Source organism: Gambusia affinis, linkage group LG15, assembly GCF_019740435.1.
Source record: "Gambusia affinis linkage group LG15, SWU_Gaff_1.0, whole genome shotgun sequence".
In the NCBI taxonomy this organism is placed as follows: Eukaryota; Metazoa; Chordata; class Actinopteri; order Cyprinodontiformes; family Poeciliidae; genus Gambusia; species Gambusia affinis.
The window spans coordinates 22,361,394-22,381,760 of record NC_057882.1 but is presented as its reverse complement, the minus strand read 5'-3'; the positions used below and the strand labels follow the sequence as shown (position 1 = coordinate 22,381,760).

General features: G+C 39.3%; 1 protein-coding gene, 1 long non-coding RNA gene and 1 other non-coding gene across 4 annotated transcripts; 2 read left to right on the top strand and 1 right to left on the bottom strand.

Annotated features, from left to right (window-relative positions):
• Positions 1-1,231: 1,231 nt before the first annotated feature.
• On the bottom strand, positions 1,232-11,308 carry LOC122845019. The gene is made up of 2 exons (XR_006372962.1): positions 10,965-11,308; positions 1,232-2,154 (listed from the first exon to the last, which is right to left on the bottom strand). It is a non-coding gene; the product is annotated as an uncharacterized LOC122845019 (long non-coding RNA).
• Positions 11,309-18,017: 6,709 nt separating this feature from the next.
• On the top strand, positions 18,018-18,089 carry trnaw-cca. The gene has a single exon. It is a non-coding gene; the product is annotated as a tRNA-Trp (tRNA).
• Positions 18,090-18,295: 206 nt separating this feature from the next.
• Positions 18,296-19,876, top strand: lg15h17orf97 (linkage group 15 C17orf97 homolog). 2 transcript variants are annotated; one of them, XM_044140701.1, is made up of 3 exons: positions 18,296-18,398; positions 18,505-18,629; positions 19,381-19,876. In XM_044140701.1, exons 2-3 carry the CDS (start codon positions 18,524-18,526, stop codon positions 19,776-19,778), a joined length of 504 nt encoding a protein of 167 aa, XP_043996636.1. In that variant the 5' UTR covers positions 18,296-18,398; positions 18,505-18,523; the 3' UTR covers positions 19,779-19,876. The 2 variants fall into 2 exon arrangements, with proteins under 2 accessions (XP_043996636.1, XP_043996635.1); XM_044140700.1 differs by having other exon boundaries at positions 18,302-18,410.
• Positions 19,877-20,367: the final 491 nt, after the last annotated feature.

Sequence of the window (20,367 nt, the reverse complement as noted above, 5' to 3'; positions counted from 1 at the left end):
TTGACCGATTCAGCGTCTCGTTCTGGAGTGGGCGGTGATGCTTCAACTAGGACAGTTGTCTTTTCCTCATCACCTTGATCCTGAAGATGGTGAGCAACGCCACACACTGGTCACATTTCATTCAATATAATGGTAGTGCGCGAACAGAATAAACACTATGTTAAAACATCAACAGTTTGGTATTACATTTTATTTATGAAACATTTTGCAACCAAAGAAGCAAAACTGGATTTGTGACACACAGTATAAAATTAATTGCTTGTTTATTAGAAATTAACTGATTAATAAATGATTAAAGTTGTATTTAATACCACATCCACCAGTAAATGTAACAAAATGCTTCCAAAATGAACTAGAAGTATATTTAGTATTTAAAGTTTAAGACAGCCTTGTTTGAGTAGCTAATTCTGTAACCATTTATTAAACTGTAATATTGAATTACTTTTTCATTTTATTTAAATTAGCAACTGCTTTATGTAGCAGGCATATTAAATATGCGCTGCAGTTTCACTGAGGGTAATAACAAAACAGTTTTTTATTTCCACATATTTGACAGACCTGAATTATAAAAATATCTTCAGTAAAACTAGTTTGACAAACTCAAACATCATGTATTTTGATTTATGCTCTTGCATAAGTAAAGATATTAACTTTGAAAAGAGGTTTGGTACAAATGTGTTGGTGTTGCTTAGTTTCAGATTCAGAAAATCTCACAGGACGGTAATTATTCTAATTTAGCAATCAGTGTCACAAATGAAATGATTGTCTTGCTTTGTTTAACTTAAAAACTAACTGAATATTATGTATAATTGAGAAAATGTAGGTCTTACACATGCATCAAATTCTTCCAATTAATCATTGAAGTTTAAAATGACTGAATATTCAACTTAAAAGATGCAAAACAGAAACTTTTTTCATACTTTTAAGTCTCACTACAGCCCTGCGACAGACTGGCGACCTGTCCAGGGTGACCCCGCCTCTCGCCCGGGACGCAGCTGGAGAGGAACCAGCAACCCTCCCGACCCCATTAGGGATGAAGGGTGTTCAGAAAATGGATGGATGGATGGAAGTCTCACTACACTCAATTTTATTTCAGTGAGAATTTACCGCCTCAAAATTTCGTCCGTGTGTCTGCTTTTAGGGCATTGGTGCCACCTGGTGGTGGGTTTGAGGAAGCACACCAAGGCCATGCCGTTCCAGGCGCTCACAGGTTCATCATGCTGGTCAGTAAAAACATAGAAATTTCTTTATTTGTTTCTGACAACAAACTCCTACAGGTCATGTTTACACCTCAGTGATATATTTTTAATTAGTCTCCATATTTTATTGAACTGTCTTCATCTTAAATTTATGAAAAACCAGAAATATTTAAGCTAAATTCTTAAAAATCCATTTTCTCCTCAGTAATAAATCCCAGCACCTCTCCATGTTTGTCCTGTGACTTCACAAGTGAACATGCGGCGGAGGAATTTGATGAAAAGCCGAAGACGCCTTCAGGCACTGAAAAACAGACGTTATGCAAGTTTTTTCCCCCCCTTTCTTTTCCTCTGGAGTGTATGTAACAGCAACTGAACCGAGGCCACTCTTATAGAGTCTTAAAACTTGGAGAGTATTCAAGGAAAAAGAAAACAAGAATTTTCAGTTTTTAAATCAATACATAGACATTTCTGTGAGGTTTTATTTTCAGTTTTTGGACATGAGATCGATTGCTGCTGTGGTGTTTTATTGCCTTTACTCTGAAGCGCATTATGAGACTTCTGAGGGGAACATTTAGTTCTTTATTGTAAGGCGGAAAAATCCAATCATTCTCAACATCCATGCAGGAACACAAGATTTTACCACAAAAACTAATTAACAGGTTAACACAGAATACAACGATTCAAATTGTAAATTAAATATCCAGTTTACTGAACTGCATTCCCAGCAGCGTCCATCCTCCTCTTCCTCTTTTTCTTCTTGAGTCATGCAGGGCAGGGCTGACCAGAGCAGTTCTTCAGCTGGCAGCTTTAGCATGCATACAGGAACATAAAGCTTGCCAGTGAAGAACTGCTGTGAGTTAGCCATCAGCAGAACATGTCGCCCAGTGACGCACCTTCTCCTTAGCATCACAAACTGCAACTCCGTCTCCTTCTTTCTTCTGATTTTGGTTTATTCCTGCAGACAGAGAACAACAGACTGTCAAACTTCCTCTATAAAGTTTCTCCACATGAAGCGTAGGCATGAGGTGGCCTGCAGCCAGTCACACGCGTACGGTTAGTGGGCGCAGAGAAAGAGTGTGAGTGTGTGTGCAATCAGCTGTGATTAAGTGGCTTAAACTAGATGACATGTAGGGACGCCTGAGGAGATGCACACACACAAGATCATGCGTCAGAGTACCAGCAACGGCCGCTCGGCTCTGTCTGTGCATGTTCTGCTGGGCCACCGGCGAAATTCTTGGATGTTCTTTTAGTTATTTAAAAATCACAGACGGCCTCTCAAAGAAACAGTGAGTTACTGTGGTTACGGGATGAGCGAGAGGAGCGGACAGTCTGTGCATGAGAGTGGAGACACTGGAGTCGTTTCAGAAGTGCAAAGAGCTTTTTGTGAAGCATTAAAGGAGCTTCAAGGGTTTGGGAGAAGAATCATGTAGTTAAATATGATATACAAACTTTAAATTGGGTTTAGTCTCCACTGAACTTCAATGTTCGCAAATTTAAATTCAAGTTTTATCTTAGAGAAAAAGAACATTAATTCCTCCTCCAGTGATATAAATCCAAATAGACTCCTTTTTCATTTTGAAAACTAAAATATAAAGTACTTGGTCAGCATTAAAAATATTTTTTAGCCTTCCTACCTTAAGAAGTGATGTCACACTGGGTGTGTGTGGAGGTGCTTTAAGAGATTTTTATTAATATTTTACAAGTCAAAATAGAGTGATAAAATTGACTTGTTTCAGTGATTATCGTGGTTAGCAATGCTAGCATAAAAAAACCAACATCCTCTGTGTGACTTAATGTGGAAACTTATCATAACAGAGATTTTCAAACATGTACAGAGTAGCTTTGCTAACAGGAATCAGCCTTCCTGTTATCTGTGAAAATGTCTGTCTCACACCCCTGAATGAACAGCAGACAGGTATCGACATGACTTGGCGTTTACAGTCATTTTAAATAGGTTCTCCGACTTCACACTTCACTGACCTTCTTTCAATAACTGCCTTCTCACCGAAGAGCGTTGCAGTCACTTTATGTGGGTGGATCTTTATAGTACAGCCAAAAATCAAACATTTCATTTTTGTGATTTTTTTTCCCCATTCTAAGCTAAATCAGCTAACTCACTCACTCTTTAGTTACCTAGCAACTCACTCACTCTAGTGTAGCGCATGCTACATGTTGCGCATGCTACATGTTGAGTAGCATGCACAGCAGAAGTTTAAGGTTTCGCCACTGAGCCTCATAACCGCTTAAAAATAAACAATGGCGTTTAGTAAAAACTGGATACAACAGGAAAGACCAGGCCACCAGTTTGGTGATATTTCAAATAACCAAAGAATAACTGGGTTGCTAGATAACCAAAGAGTGAGTGCCTTAGTTGATTTCACCAACCTAACAATTATTTTCTCTATCGTTCCAATTCTCAGTTGTGGCTGAGCCTTTTCCCTTCAACCCGAAGTTAAAACAGTAAAAACTAAAATATGTCGCACTAAAAGTGACTAATAGCCGTTCAGTAAATGACAGTCTGAGCAAGTCGGTGCACAGAACCTAATCTTGAGTAGATCTGGAGTGAGAAGGATGTGCTCACGTGAGGCAGACGAGCAGCAGTACGTACTGTACGTTCCTGCAGGTTGGAGAGCCATAATAATCATAAATATTTGGGAGTATTTGCTGGAGGGGGTTTAACGCTCAATACAACTAAAATGTTGCAAAATAAGTGGCTCACTTAAATTATCTGAAAGAGAGTTCTTTTGACCATAAAACTAAGAATCCCGTGTTGTGCAGAGAAGTAAGCCTCCTGACTGGTTTATCAATGTGACGAATGTCTGTTTTTTTCCTGAATGTGGTGAGTCAGCAGATATGGCGGCTGCCTGTGCTGGCTTGCAGCTGAATGTGCTTCAAAAACCAATCTCCACACAACATCTGAAGACAAGTCATCAACTGCACAAACTGATTTATGTTTCTGTGCCAATCAAGTCAAGTTCTCGTGTTTTCAGGAATAAATGAAACCAGCAATATCCTTTATTTTAGATTTCTCCAGTCAAAGATAATGGTAGCCCACTGGACCTTTTTCCATTGATAGCATTAAATAGTGATCGGCAGCACATTTTGATCAGTCGTCTCTTAACTGTCATCATTCTAAGTTTAGAAATATAAAATCGGCTACAATTAGGTTAATTTAATTCATTATTGACTTTGGATTTATCTAGTAGCGCAACTGTTTGATGAAGTATTCAGACCGCACAACTTACGAAAAGATTTTGTTTTGTTTTTTAAAATGGCAGCCAACAGAGACCCAGTTAGAAACATGTAAGGGTTTGTGATGCACCAGTTAAATTGTAAATTATCAAAATCTGACATGTTCATGAAATTGTTTTCTAGTTTTCTTTGCCTCTGCTGTTAATTCAGGGTTCAGGTGAGAGTAGATCTTAGTAGATAACATGAAGGCTAAACAGCACGTAGCAAGGTTGTTCTGAAAAGGAAAATCTGGAAATTGATTACAGAATCCAGATTGGTATAATATTGTTGTTTTGAGATATCTTCAAGTAATATAACGGCAACATATAAAATGTAAACAAGACAACAAAATGAATTATGAAGTCTCTCTAAATAAAACTGTCCTTCAAATAAAAGGGCTAGTTGAGACTGAAACACCAGAATAAAGATTTATCGTCCAGTTTTTGGTAGGCAGGGATAAAGGAAGCTTATAAACAGGAAAGGAGGAAAGAAGGACACAAAGAAGGAAGAAAGTAAGAACACAGAAGTTAAAGAAAGGAAGGACACAACATTTAAGCAACAGGATAGGGAATCAAACTGGGAACAACAAACATATTTCCATGTCTTTTATTTTCCACCTTTATCCAGACATGAAAAACAAAATCAGATTCAGACTTCCTAAGGACTCTGTGAAACATCCCAATAATGCTTTTTAAAGGCAGGACAGGCTGCGTTAATAAAAAAACGCGTATTAAATCTGTTATCCAATTTAATGGAATAATGAGAAAATGAAAAACAGCAGTTCAGCAGATGATCCCTTGCTCAGTTTCCTGAGACGGTGCTCCATCCCTCCTGACCTGCTTATTGGAGCAACGCCTCGGCCTCAGAGTGGCGTCTTCAGTTTCCTGTCTCTCCTTTTTTCCCATTTCTCCGTCAGCCATGACCAAGTAATGCCTTTGTCTCAATTGGCCCTGTTTTTGAAGAACAATGTTGCTTACAGAGAGTTTATAACTGATTTTATTTGTTGTTTCTGTTATATTTATTTCAGATATTGAAAATGTTTCCAGCTCCAGTGTTAAATAATGTTAAATATCGGAATATTTAACATTTTGATGTTAAATATTCATCAGAATTTAATTTTTTTTACCATCATATTACTTGGAAATGGTCTCAAAACATCATTTTAATTTTTGCGTTGTGGTGACAGGCCTAGTTGTGAGGCACAGAGGCGAAACCTTAAACTGCTGCTGCGCAAGTTACTCAGAAGGTTGTTGCTAGGTAACTGAAGAATGACTAAGTTGCTAGGTAACTGCAGACTGAGTCAGTTAGGTGACTCCACCAAGCTAGCTTTAGCTGACTATGAGAAGTTGAACAGCTGCGGCCTTTCCTCTGCCTACATCCCCCAGAATGCTGTGCGGTTCTGGATCGGAGTTCTGAGATTGTTCTATATATGAGCACAGGAGGACACCTGGCCGGCGCTGAAGCTGGACTGGAGCCGGTGCTCCCGAGCCAAGCGTCTGCATGTGACCCACTGGGAATGAGAACGTGTTGACACGCCCGGGTTCTCGCTGGCTTGAATAAGGTCAGGGATGAGGACATCCAGAGCACGTCCTGAAGGCTGCGGCACAGTTCCAACTCAATCGCTTATTTGTTCCATAATGTGACCCTCCCTCCCTCCGCAGACAGTGACGATGCACGAAGCCTGACCTTCTGCGGTGCCACTCTTTCCAGTGTCTTCTCTTCATTTTTTTTTTTCTTCCTCACTGGCTCGTCTGTCCTCCCCACCGTCTCTCGGTTAGATCAGACTGTCCTGCATTCCTGACATTCCCACTGCGCATGTTAGAAATTCCACCCGGCTGCTGTGGGCTGGAGAAATCTCCTCCACTCCTCCTTTTCCATTCCCTCTCTTCATGCTTCACTCTCAGCGAGCTTGACCGTCCCGTTTCGAGGTGAATAGAGTCAGATGACGAGCAGCGTCGAGGGCCTTGAGACGGGCTTCGACAGTGTGAAGGAGATAACACACACAAAGCCCATCGAGGCCGCGCTGAGAGCAGCAAAAGAGGAAGGCGACACCGAGCAGGATGTGTGCATCAGAGGAAAATAGGAATGATGACGTACAAACACAAAGAGGAAACTACTGACATTAAAGCTCTTGAAACTGGGTTACCACAGAGATAACCCTACAAGGCTAATGAGAGGCGGCAACAAAGAGCCAGCACAGCTAAATGTATTTAAGTAGGTTTACTTTTCTTTAAAATGTTATGCAACTGCTGTAAATCAATGGAGAGAGTAAGCCTGTTGCAATAAATCAGCTAATCATATGGTAAATTTAAAATAAATCAATAATTTACCTTTGTGTAATTTTTCCATTTTCTTTCTCTTTCTACCAAAAACTGGATGGCAAAAGTCTTCAGCACGCCGCTTTAGCCTCAAGACAGATTTTTAAAATTTTTGCCGATTTTGTTATTTTGTTTACTTATTTGGATATTTAGGATGTCTTCCAGTTCCAGTTTTGAATGTTCATTAGAATTTAAAGTTTGTGTGTTCTTGCATTATCCTGCCATTACCATGGTTTTACCATCATATTACTTGGAAATGGTCTCAAAACATCATTTTAATTTATGCGATATTGTGACAGGCCTAGTTATGAGGCTCAGAGGCGAAAACTTAAACTGCTGCTGTGCAAGTTACTCAACAGGTTGTTGCTAGGTAACCAAAGAATGAATGAGTTGCTAGGTAACCTGAGTGAGTGAGTTAGTTGATTCCACCAACTTTACTTTACTTTTGCTAACTGTGAGCAGCTAACGCCGTTCCTCTGCCTACATCTCCCAGAATCCTGTGCAGTTCTGGATTGAGGTTCAGTGAATATTCTATTAAATGTATTATCTGTTCATATAGATCTTGTGACTGTTGCGATATAATATTGTGAAGTGGGAGGGAAATGTAAATAAAAATTTCTTTGCAAAATAGGTGAAGAGTTCTGGACTTTGACTAGGCCATTAAAAAACCCTACATTGTAGCTCTGCTATGTGTTTAGCGTTGTTGTCCAGCTGGAAGGTGAACCTTCACCCCCGTCACCTTTGACCAGATTCCCTATCCCTACAGATTAAAGGTGTCCCCACAGCATGATGCTGCCACCACCTTGTGCTTCCATAGGTTGGGGTGGGATTAGTATTTTGCATGATCACCATTCACCATGTTTGCAGTCCACTGAAAACGGCACCAATAGTGACTTTTTTCCAACTTGTTGACACTCAGTGCTCTCCATATTTTGTTTGGCAGATGGGTTATAATTTTCCAGTATTTAACTCTGGCCATATCAACACTCTCCACAATGCTGTTGGTTGAAACAAACCTCTGAGGCCTTTGCAGAATAGATTGCATTAGATTTCTAGTAATGAGCACTGAACACATCTTTTCAAGAATCAGTTTGAATTTTGTGGTGGCAATATAACAAATGCTAAATACCTCTGCAAAGCATCAAGTTGTGATATTGTGAAGTCACACAATAACACAGAACAACTGTGTTACACAAACTTCGCCATGAAGCTGCTACAAGGGAACGCGTTACAAAAAGGAGAACAGATTTTGCATAATGCAGCTGCAGCTCTCTGAATGGAAAAAACTCAGTAATGAAATGTTAAATCCAGGTAGATTCCTCTGCCTTGGGTGTGGCCCTGGCTGAGAGGTTGTTTCACGTCCCAGATTGAAGTTTCTATGATAAACTGATCGTTTCATAATGAGAACAAGGACAAAGACGGAGAAAGGGCGGAGGCTCACAGAGCAGAGAGAGCCTCTTCTTACACTCTGGTGCTCACAGTTTCCAAGACTTTAACCCTAAGATCACAACAAATAAAATGTTGCGTGTTGACTACTTGAATGCTGCCCTGAATTAGTGCATTAAGCCCGTCCTCAGCCATTCAGTGCCATGTTTTAATTGAACCTACATACGTCCCTTCTTGCCCCATTCTCCCATGACAAGGCACGCAACATGAATTAAAGGGTGGAACCCAAGTTGAGCAAAATGGCTTCACTTCTACAAAATGAGAGCAGTAAGGCAGCAGCAGCAGCAGAGGCAGCGAAGGAGGAGGACGTGAAGAAAGACGGCAGGAAGAGCCGCTCTGTGACTGACATCCTGTCGTCTGCATATGATCCTCATTGACAGGGTGGATTATGTCACGCTCCAGACTGCAATGGCACAAATGCAGCTCGTGACACAGTCTACTGCGCATTCCTACCGGCACACTGAACTCTGGCTGCTCAATTATGTAACATGCATAACACCAAGCTTTCCTCTACAACCATCTGAACCAGAAGAAGAACTGGCCATACATGATTTTTGTCTACTAAGCGCTTCAGCAGAGCTCCACGATGGACCTGGAGGGCTAAATACTTTAAGTCCCCTGCTTTTCGGAACATACTTCTCGTTCTCATAAACATCCAAATAAACTTGAAGAATTTTCCATCCCTGCCAAATAACTGCTGGTGTCACTGCATTTCTGAGAAATGACTGCCTCAGTTATTTACCTATCGCCTACTTGAGCGCAGGCCTCCTCCTTGGCCTGTCATGAACTCAGCACATTTTAAAGAAGCTTCAGATGAAGGCCTTTCTTGGTGGCTTAGTCCAGGTCTGGAAGAAGAAAGTTAGAACATTTCCAGCTTGCATTATAACATTTGTTCAACATAAACTGCCTGTTTGACTAGCAAGCTTCCTCATTCCTCATCTGAATTCATTTTTACCCATTTTGTGTTACATTTGTGTGGTTATAGGTATTATGAGCACTGAACACATCTTTTCAAGAATCAGTTTGAATTTTGTGGTGGCAATATAACAAATGCTAAATACCTCTGCAAAGCATCAAGTTGTGATATTGTGAAGTCACACAATAACACAGAACAACTGTGTTACACAAACTTCGCCATGAAGCTGCTACAAGGGAACGCGTTACAAAAAGGAGAACAGATTTTGCATAACGCAGCTGCAGCTCTCTGAATGGAAAAAACTCAGTAATGAAATGTTAAATCCAGGTAGATTCCTCTGCCTTGGGTGTGGCCCTGGCTGAGAGGTTGTTTCACGTCCCAGATTGAAGTTTCTATGATAAACTGATCGTTTCATAATGAGAACAAGGACAAAGACGGAGAAAGGGCGGAGGCTCACAGAGCAGAGAGAGCCTCTTCTTACACTCTGGTGCTCACAGTTTCCAAGACTTTAACCCTAAGATCACAACAAATAAAATGTTGCGTGTTGACTACTTGAATGCTGCCCTGAATTAGTGACGCTGCATGAGGCCTATAAGCCCGTCCTCAGCCATTCAGTGCCATGTTTTAATTGAACCTACATACGTCCCTTCTTGCCCCATTCTCCCATGACAAGGCACGCAACATGAATTAAAGGGTGGAACCCAAGTTGAGCAAAATGGCTTCACTTCTACAAAATGAGAGCAGTAAGGCAGCAGCAGCAGCAGAGGCAGCGAAGGAGGAGGACGTGAAGAAAGACGGCAGGAAGAGCCGCTCTGTGACTGACATCCTGTCGTCTGCATATGATCCTCATTGACAGGGTGGATTATGTCACGCTCCAGACTGCAATGGCACAAATGCAGCTCGTGACACAGTCTACTGCGCATTCCTACCGGCACACTGAACTCTGGCTGCTCAATTATGTAACATGCATAACACCAAGCTTTCCTCTACAACCATCTGAACCAGAAGAAGAACTGGCCATACATGATTTTTGTCTACTAAGCGCTTCAGCAGAGCTCCACGATGGACCTGGAGGGCTAAATACTTTAAGTCCCCTGCTTTTCGGAACATACTTCTCGTTCTCATAAACATCCAAATAAACTTGAAGAATTTTCCATCCCTGCCAAATAACTGCTGGTGTCACTGCATTTCTGAGAAATGACTGCCTCAGTTATTCACCTATCGCCTACTTGAGCGCAGGCCTTCTCCTTGGCCTGTCATGAACTCAGCACATTTTAAAGAAGCTTCAGATGAAGGCCTTTCTTGGTGGCTTAGTCCAGGTCTGGAAGAAGAAAGTTAGAACATTTCCAGCTTGCATTATAACATTTGTTCAACATAAACTGCCTGTTTGACTAGCAAGCTTCCTCATCTGAATTCATTTTTACCCATTTTGTGTTACATTTGTGTGGTTATAGGTATTATGTGATGAAAAACACTTAAACTGGTTGAATGTTTTTATAAGAAATTATTAAACTGTCAGTTTACAGCTTATCCGGACTAAATGTGAGATTTCTTGTGAAATCTTAGCTCCTCAGAGTCAGAGGGTCTGAAAGGCAGCAGGCCTTCAGCCAGAACTCCTAAAACAACCGATCTAAATCCCCATGAAGCTCAGAGACATGAAAAATAAGGCGGAAAAAAGCAACAATCTAGCGTATAGATGTGAAAATCACATGAATAATGCGTTTCCCAGAGAACATTTTAATACAAACTGGGTCATGAAGCCACCACGGGCTAAAGCAGGCTGAAAGAACCGAGCAGATTGTGGGGGAGAGAGTGAGAGAGAGAGTCAGACAGAACGGATTCATCCAATCCCACCTTCAGCACCAGCCGCCGGGTTGCTGCTCCTGCCCGCTCCCCGGCTCATCCGGAGCGCTCCGCCGGAGTTAGGCGCTCCGCCTCGCCCACTGCTCCCCGCGGAGTCCTCCCTGGAGCTTTTCCAGGGTGTGTCGGTGTCTGTGGATTTCCTTCTCCCACACGACTGCACAGTATTTAAAGGTCTGAGTGGATTTCTGGCATCTGGAGCGTTTTTTATCGTCGGAACCGCGGCGGACGCAGCGCAGGACTTCACCCCTCTTCTTTTCCTTTTCCCCGTTTTTTACTCAACTCCTGTCTGTCCCAGTCCTCCCTCCCTCTATATCTCACACACATTCACACGCCCAGTCCACACGCACAACCCGGCTTTCCACTCCGATCAGCTGGCAGCGTCATGACGTAGGCATCACGAGGAACGCACGTCAGTGGCGAGCTCACGCAGGACGAACTGCACGCAATGAGGCAGCAGATTGCAACGTTTCACTTGGAAACGTGAGGACAACACAGTGGAAGCATTAGTACTGGAAATGCACACATTGTACATTGTATGTATACATTTATTACAATGTAATTAAGGAAAATTTACCCGCTCTTCTTTGGAGAATTGTTTTAAACTTGTCATATTTCAGGGTTGGGTTTTTTTTATAGCATTTCTGGCATATTTCTGGTCACACCATTAAGGAGGACCAAAACTAACATAATTAAAATCAGAAATATATATATATATATATATATATATATATATATATATATATATATATATATATATATATATATATATATATATATGTATATATTTTGTTTTCCTTGTATTCAGCTCGCTGATAAACTTTGTTGATGCCAATGCTAACCAGCCAATAGGCAGAAGTTGAAGCCTTAAAATACCACCACTTCTGACATTTGAAATGAAAAAAACATAACTTTGTTTTCATAGCTGTGACATGCTGGTAGCTAAAAATGTAGTGATCACTAAGAGGTGTGTCATTTCTTCTACTGAAGCCAACATCCTTCACCTTATGTCAACAGAACTGTATTTAAGCACACAAAAAATTTTGACTTTTAACTTTAGTTTACAGTAACCAAGATTATAAAATACCACATTTGGCAAATCATATTCTAGTTCTTTGTTTAAGGAGTGCTAAACTAGCTGCAAATGTCTAATATAAACAATTTATTCTGAAAAATCAGAAATAGTTTAGCAGGTTCTCTTTGCTTGAACCTCCTGAGTCACAAAGTTTTAATACAATATCAACGCATTCATTATTCTGAAGAAGTTTAAGCAATGCTGTGCTCTGGTGGACGTAACTTCAGTATTTCATAAAGTGTGAGCTATAATAATTGTTTCTATTTTACCGTAATGAAGAGAGGAAATTATCAGCCAGCCAATCCTTTGGCAGATGAACTAAGGAAAGGTGGATAACTTATGTAAATGTGGCTGAAAATACAAATATGTATAAGTTACTGAATAATATCTGATAAGTGAAATGCAGCATACAAATTATAACGGACCAGGTATCAACCCTTGGGGAATCCCCTGGTTTAAAAAAGCTGCTGTATTGAGGAGTGAAAACAAACTATCACAGATAAAGTCAAGTAGGAGGAAAATTAGTCCAGTCCAGATACTGTAACCGCCTAATTTTACCTGGTAGCCATAATTATTTGCATAAATTTAATCTTGTTTGTTTGATTGATTGATTTTGGGGTTAAAATGTGCTTTCTTCCTTTTAGTGACGTTGAGGCACATGTGCAGCGCTTATTTGATATTCAAATATTGCATGGCAATCCGAGCTCCACTGTGTGCGGCTGGTATTCAGTAGTTTGATGGGGAAAGTCGGACATGTTTGAGCCTAAAATAATGTCATGAAAACAATAAAACAAAGTTGCTGTTTGCTACTGTCTCATTCAGTTCTGGGTCAGCAAGTAATTTGCATTATGTCTTAAAACCGATGAGTTAAGATGAAAAGGAAATCAAGGAAATTAACCGAGTCTTTTTTAGCTGGTTAAAATGAGTTAGCTTGGCGTGGCCTTCTAGAAAATAAGGCTGCGTTCACACTGCAGCCTGAAGTAACCCAATTCTATCTTTTGGGCTACTTCATCTTTTCATGATAGTCTGAACAACAGAGATCGGATTTTTTCCGAATGCGTCCCAGACCACTTGGACATCCGATACGTATCTGATCTTTTCAAATGTGACCTGAGTCTGTACGGCCAGGTCACATTCATCTGACCTGAACGTCACTGATACTCGACAAACGTCACTATTCTGCATCCTGATACGCACAAGCTGGAAGAAAACAAACAACCATGGCGGACGATAAAGAGGAACAAATTGTTAATGTGTTGGCTTCAGTCAGGCAACACCAAAACTGTAAGAAACGCTCCACCGTTAGCATCGACTTTTACTGAGCACTACTGTTTTATGGCAGTTGGTAAAACACTGAGACGCTCTCTGTGTGACATTATTTCGGCCTCCACTGCGCATACAGGACACAGTTAGATCGTTTGCATTTCAAACTGGAGATCACGTACATGTCATGTTTGAAATGGGTCCCATCAGGCTGCTGTGTGAACGCAGCCTTAATAAAATGAATATATGAGCCAGCTTCTTTGAACAGAAAATGTATCGATTTTCTGGCTCTGATGGAAAGCTGCAGATCCTCTATACTTCATTTGTTATGGAAAGAGAAACAAATGTTTATTCCAACCTGTCGACATTCAGGTAGGTTTAGCACGAACATGCTGGAAAAGGAGCTGACATGTTTTCATTTTGATCCAGCACTAATTGCACAAAAGTTGTTTTTGTGGTGCTATTAACCAGCTGCGGTTGCCCTGTGGAGACATCAGCAGGTTGGGATGAACTTCTTACCCTTTCCAAGCTGACGCATGCCGACACACACATTTTAGGACTGTATGGCCTGTCTTCTTTTTCTGTCTGCTGAGAACCTGGGCTTGTCACTCTGCAGCTGCTGCAGTCGAAAAAACTGCTTCCTCACTGTCACCTGACTCAGTGAGCACACGCAGCAAATCATAGTCGGGTTTATGATTGCTTTATTGACCCATTTAACCAAATGCAATCCTATAAAAGTCGGTTTTCTTTGACAATTACACAAATTGTTCACTTTCCTGCTTCTTTGTGAGTTTGCAATTTGCATAAAGTTCAACACTTGACCCGTGTCAAGCTGTTTCAGGGGAACTGTTAATCACTTTGCTCATTGCTGGGTCTCAGCGTGTCACTTTCACAGATTCAAGAGTCATACACAGTGTCCTTTACCAGGATTCATGAGGCTTGAGATCATTATGAATCAGTAATGTTCATTATAACACAACATTAGGATGAGTGCAGACAACAAACTGGGAACAATATAAATCTTCACTTTATTTTCCTCCTATTGAAGCGTTAAAGTTTGTCTTTTATTTTAACTGTTATGCAAATATTTTTGGTGACTAGCACTATAGGAAGATGATAATAAAAGGTGTCAGATAGATTCAGTCCTTGGAATAAGCTGCACTCTACATCTCTATTTTATTCACCATATCTCAGCTTGTAAGATGATCTAATTTCTCTCTGGTTTGGAGGGATAGCAGTAAGGTTACCCCCCTTCATTTGCACTACTGAGCTGACATTTATCTTATGCAAACTCCTGAATCTAACTTGGTATGCCTTTAAAAGCTGTAAAACTGTCAACAATTATGCTGTGAGCACATCCCAGTGCACTTCGATACATCTGGATTTTTAAGTTGATTCACAATGTCTTAAACAGTTAACTTCTTACGTTCCATTTAGTTTATGGCCAGATTAGTTGAAACAAACATCTAGTCTGAGAGGAGAGAGTTTAGGCTACCCTAAAATATGTCAGTAGCTGCTATTGGTTTATACTACTGTAAAACGTTTTCCTACTACTCTCCATGTATGTATTTCTGATTTATTTCTAATTAAATGATGGAGAATAACTTCAGTTTTCCGTGTTTTCTGTTTTTAGCTTTATCTTCTTCCAACAACACAGAAATCAGTCGAGATAATGCTACGAATACCTTTTGTTTTAACACAGTTTTATTTACAATAATCATGTCTTTGTCCCAGTTTGTTTCCCAGACAAATCAAAAGTACACTGTTGTGTCTCAGCAATTTTTGTTCAACTATTTTCTTTCTAATACTGCACTCACAAATATACTTATTGGACTTACTTAAAAATGTTATGTCAAGTGGTTCCACATAACTTTTCTTAAGGATAATGCTAACTGGACTTATGCTAACTGAGCTTCCTCTGTGCACATGTTGTTTTTTTCATAGAAATCTCTCCTCGACCATAGTTTTGTGTTTTTCTTGTACTTTTGTTCTTTGCTCTCAAACATGCAGATGGACTCTCATAGCTCTGCTGTTGGTTTCTTCTGCTAAAAGGGAGTCATTCCTCTCCACTGTCGTCACATGCTTCCTCACCTTGTGGGATTTCTCATTGTATTTCTCATTGTATTATTGAATTGAACTTAATGGATTACTACTGCCCAATCAACATTATGAACTGAATTGAACTGAATTTGTTTGTCTTGCACTCAGTGGCGGCTGGTGGTGACATTTGAAGGGTATGTATATATAATTCTGAGCGTTATGTTACAACATGATACGTATCTTGTTTAAACATGATACATATCTTGTTTTAAGATTACTATCACGTTTAAAAAAGATACGTATCACGTTATAACGTAATAGTGCTTGAAATTTTGTTTTTCCTGCGTGATAGCAATGTGCTTCCGTACAATCACACTGATAAAAAGTAACAAGATACAATATGTTTTTAAATGAGACCTACCTTATTTAAAGAGAAATTCACTCCAACGACTTTTCTGGGATGCAAAAAGGTTAAATAATCCACCTCGTTTATGCTAATATTTCTCGCCATCGTTCCTTCTCAGTCTACGCCAGACCACGCCCACACACACTCGAACTGAGGAAAGTCCATCCTGATTGGATGAATCCTGTGGCCGCTGGCTGACCCTGACTGACCAAAATTAGCCCCAATGAGCCACAAACCGAGGGGGCAGAAAGACCCCGGGATTTTCCCCAGGCGCTTTGACACCAGGTTTGTTGAAAATTTAACAAAATGTGATACATTATTTCTAAAATGTATTTATTTTTAGGTATTTAATTTTAAGTTGTTTATTTTAATAACTTTATTGTAAATGTCAGGGAGGGCTTAGCCCTACTAGCCCACTTATACCAGCCGTCCCTGCTTGTACTAAATTTAAAGTGCCTTGATGTTTAGATTTATTGTGAAAATGCTCACAATTAATCAAACAGAATTTTAGGTTGGAGGCAGTGCGTCACAAATAATCTTCCTGTGTGAAACGAGAAACAGAACATGTAACCAAATTTTCACTCAGAGTAACGACCTTCCCATTCACTTGAACTGCTGAAACACATTGGCTTTTTAAAACTGCTTCACTTCTCTGTCTGTATTTCCCCCCCATAATACAGACAGTTTATCTGAATTTCTGATTCAGATAAATTCAGATAAGCTGTGTCAGTTTTAAGGCGAAAGGCTGAAGGAAAACATTTTGTATCGTGTCTGTATCACAGCGTGAACTTTGTCACTCCAGCATGGATAAATGCTACGTGTCATTTCTGAGTCAGCATGATGATTTATCCTCTTTCTTCCTGCAGCTCTGGTGCATTTCAGAAGTGTGGGGAAATACATAAGCAGGAAAGACTTGTTTAGGCTTTGACTGAGCTATTTTTGGCAGATACAAAAATAGCAGTGTGAAAAAACAGTGTGAACATAAACTACCACTTCAGTAAAATTTGGTAGGGTTAGCGTGGTTATAGCTGCGCTAGTACTTCTCAAAATATCCATGTTTGCTTTAATTATTCAATTAAAGTCCATCTGTTTGTTTCTGTGCACAGAGATGTGAGATGTGCCTAAATGAAAACTCTGTGGAACAGGAACAGGATGAAAACTCCCTTTGAAATCCACATTGAGGAAGCTGTGAGGCAAGATATGTGGCATGTTAAAAGGACAGAATACTGTGTTTTGTTTTTTTCTTACTTCCCCTAAATAGATATATTCCTGTCAGTGACGTTTTATTTTTTTTAAAAAAGTCTCAAAAATACATTTTAGATGTTTTAAAATTGCTTAAAAAGATGCAGAATTTTCCTCGGCAGCATAGAGCTAGATTAAGTTTCCTCCAATTTTTTTGATCTTCTGAGCAGAAGAGTAATGTACAGATTTACTCTTTGTATTCCTACATTGTTTTATTACCAAACATATTTTTTGTAATCAAAAAACAAAAGAAATCATGAACTGAAAAAAAAACATACAGTAGTACAGATCAACATTAGTAGGGTTTATAGTTGCACTTATTAAGGTAAGCTTTCCAGCTTTGTCCAGTGTCAGTATTTAAGTTCTGGTGTTCTGCATATTTAAAATGTTTTCCTTGTTTAACATTTTAACAGTTCATGTCTTCTTGGAGTTTAATAAGATGCTTTGGCAGTTCTAAAATCAGAAATCAGGCATAGAGAATGATATCTGTGCACCTGTGATATAGTTTAATACTCTGGTCCCCAAACTCTTCTGCTTCCAATCCATTAATCATCACCTGTCACTGCTTTTTGGGATTAATTTTAGTTCTTACGGTCTTATTAATCAGTTTTTAAGGTTACAGTAAATCGAATATTGATTAGAATAGCAGCTTTTTGTGACATCAGCAACATAAGCAAAACTATTAATTGTATGATGAGATGTATTTCTGAAGTAAGTGGTTAAACTAAATTTCCACATTTTTGTATGTTACAGTTAAACACCTGAAAATGTCCTTCCTAGTCTCTGACATGGCTGAATATGTCTACTTGTTGTGATATTTATGGCTTCATTTTTAATCAGACGAAGCTTAACGTGCAGTTTCAGCCGATTTAATATGCACTGAAAGAGAAACTGTATTAATTTTGCAATCAGCGGATTATTTTTCATCACTCTTCAAATATATTTGAAACACTCACAGTCTACAGTTCGTACTCTATTATGTATAGTGTTTTTATACCACGTTGAGGGGAACTTACGTCATGACCTCGTGGCGCAACGGTAGCGCGTCTGACTCCAGATCAGAAGGTTGCGTGTTCAAATCACGTCGGGGTCATTCAATTTATTGGTTCTTGGTGGGATTATTTACATGTAATTTTGTTTCGAGTTTAAACATAGTTGAAGGCTTTCACGTTGGTTTTCTTAATAAAAGAAGCAGTGTGTGGCATAAAAAAGAAGTCATCAAATAAATAAAAACTTAAAATTGTACAAATATAATAAAATAGACACTTGTCACCAAAACAGGGCTCGTCTCTAAGAGGCGTGTGTTATGTTGCCATGGGGAAACGTTGGTTCCGGAACAAACAGAAAAAGTAGCTGCGAAACATCCTCTGGGATTTACGAGAATATTTCATTCCAACTCAACGTAATCTAAAGAGTAAAGCTACTAATATTCGTGAAAGTAATGCAATATTGTTTTTTTTATTTGTGCCATTTTCTGTTCTAAATCGTTGTTAACGACGTCTGCGCAGGCGCATTTCAAAGACCATCATGGCAGATGAGGGTAAATGTAACAAACTGCTGCCACCAAGGGTCTCGAACCTCAGGAAGAACAAAAAGAGAAATAACGCTACTGCTGCTGATTCAAAACTAAGAGGTAATCATTTTGACTTTTTCATGGATTAAAAATGCGTTTAAGATCATGATAGGGCTATTCACAAAATCAGTGGAGCTTATAGACAACAAGGCACTATGTTTATTCTTCAGCTGCAAGCATTGTATTAATTTGATATGCAATGGTTGGACTTGTAGCTTTAATAAAATAGTGTTAAAGTCAACATCACTGATTATATAACAACACATTTGGAACTGGACAACATCTTCCACTTCCAGCTAAGTTTAAAACTTTAAAACAACATAGTTACCATGTTAAAATAATCCATATATCCAACATAACTGAGTTTTTACATAGTGTCACATAAAATACAGAAGCTAGTTTTTATAAACAAAATTAAAAAGCTTGAAATAACTAAACTAAGACTACTACTATAACTAATGAAAACTAAACAATATTTAACTAATAATAACTTATAAAAAAATAGCAAGCACACTCTTAAAAATAATTAGACATAGACAATCTTCACTGTCATTCTTGAAAATGTACATATTGAGCAAAATAATTGTTGCAAGGCTCTAATAATTATAAAATAACTAAGTAATAATAAAAAGTGTCGATATGAATATATAATTTAAGCTAGCTGAATTAGACAAACAAAAACACAATGAAATAAAACTAAACTATAATGAAAGACTCAAACTATTATAACCCTGGTCAGTAGCCCATTCAATTTTGTCAGCTTTGTCTGTAAATGTGCAAGAGATTACATGTTTATGTTGCCTGCCTGCAGATAATCCTGGGAGTTTATCTCCAATATCCCAACTGGCCCCTCAAGATCCAGGTCAAACTCAGCTTTCCAAGTTTAGAGCTACCGGTACGAAACCCAAGGATAATTTCTCTCGGGGTGCCGGGAAGGCAAAAGAACGACAAAAGGATGCAAAGAGCCACCTGTCAGCCTCTCATACAATCAGCAACAACAAAGTTCCTGGACATCTGATGAAGGCTGCCAACCAGGACATGGCCAGCCTGAGGTGGGAAGGAGCGCTGCCGGACCCGCAGGAGGAAGAGAAAAGACTAGAGCGCTACAGAGCCAACAGGCGACAGCGGTACATCGCACACAGAGAGGCTTTACTGAAAGAAGCCCAGTATGCCATGAGACAAGGAGAAATGAAGACTTCATCCAAATGAACACCATCAGGTGGCTCACAAATCAACTCTGACTTACTTACAAGTTGTATGTTCAGTTCTGCTTTTGTTTTGCCATGCAATAAAAATAATTACAGCGACTCATCCTTCTGAAAATCTTAACTGAGGATTTTACTCCTCTTACCCTTAAAGGAAAGTATTGCAAAATGGACATTTAAAATCAGTGTAAAGGCATATTCAAGTTAAGTGGCTGATAAAGACCGCCGCACCACTAGGGGGCCCCCAAGAGCACCAAACTAGCATCATAATGACATTTATACATAACGTATATGTATGTATGTCTAATAATACAAACTAAATGCTGTGACATGTGGAAACACAATTTCTATTTTATTTTATAGTTGTTACACAAATAATATGTAGATTTCTTAACCGCTGTTAATTGCATAACTTCACAGCTGTGTAGTACTTTGTGTTAGTTTATCGTCAAATCCCTATTACTATTTCAAGAGTGAAAGTCTATAGGGATTACAAATCCTTATGAAATCCCGAAAATGGAAGAAATTGACAATGGTAGGAACATTTTTATCCCTTTTTCCTCATAAAAGCTCGCACATGCTTGTCTATTTAC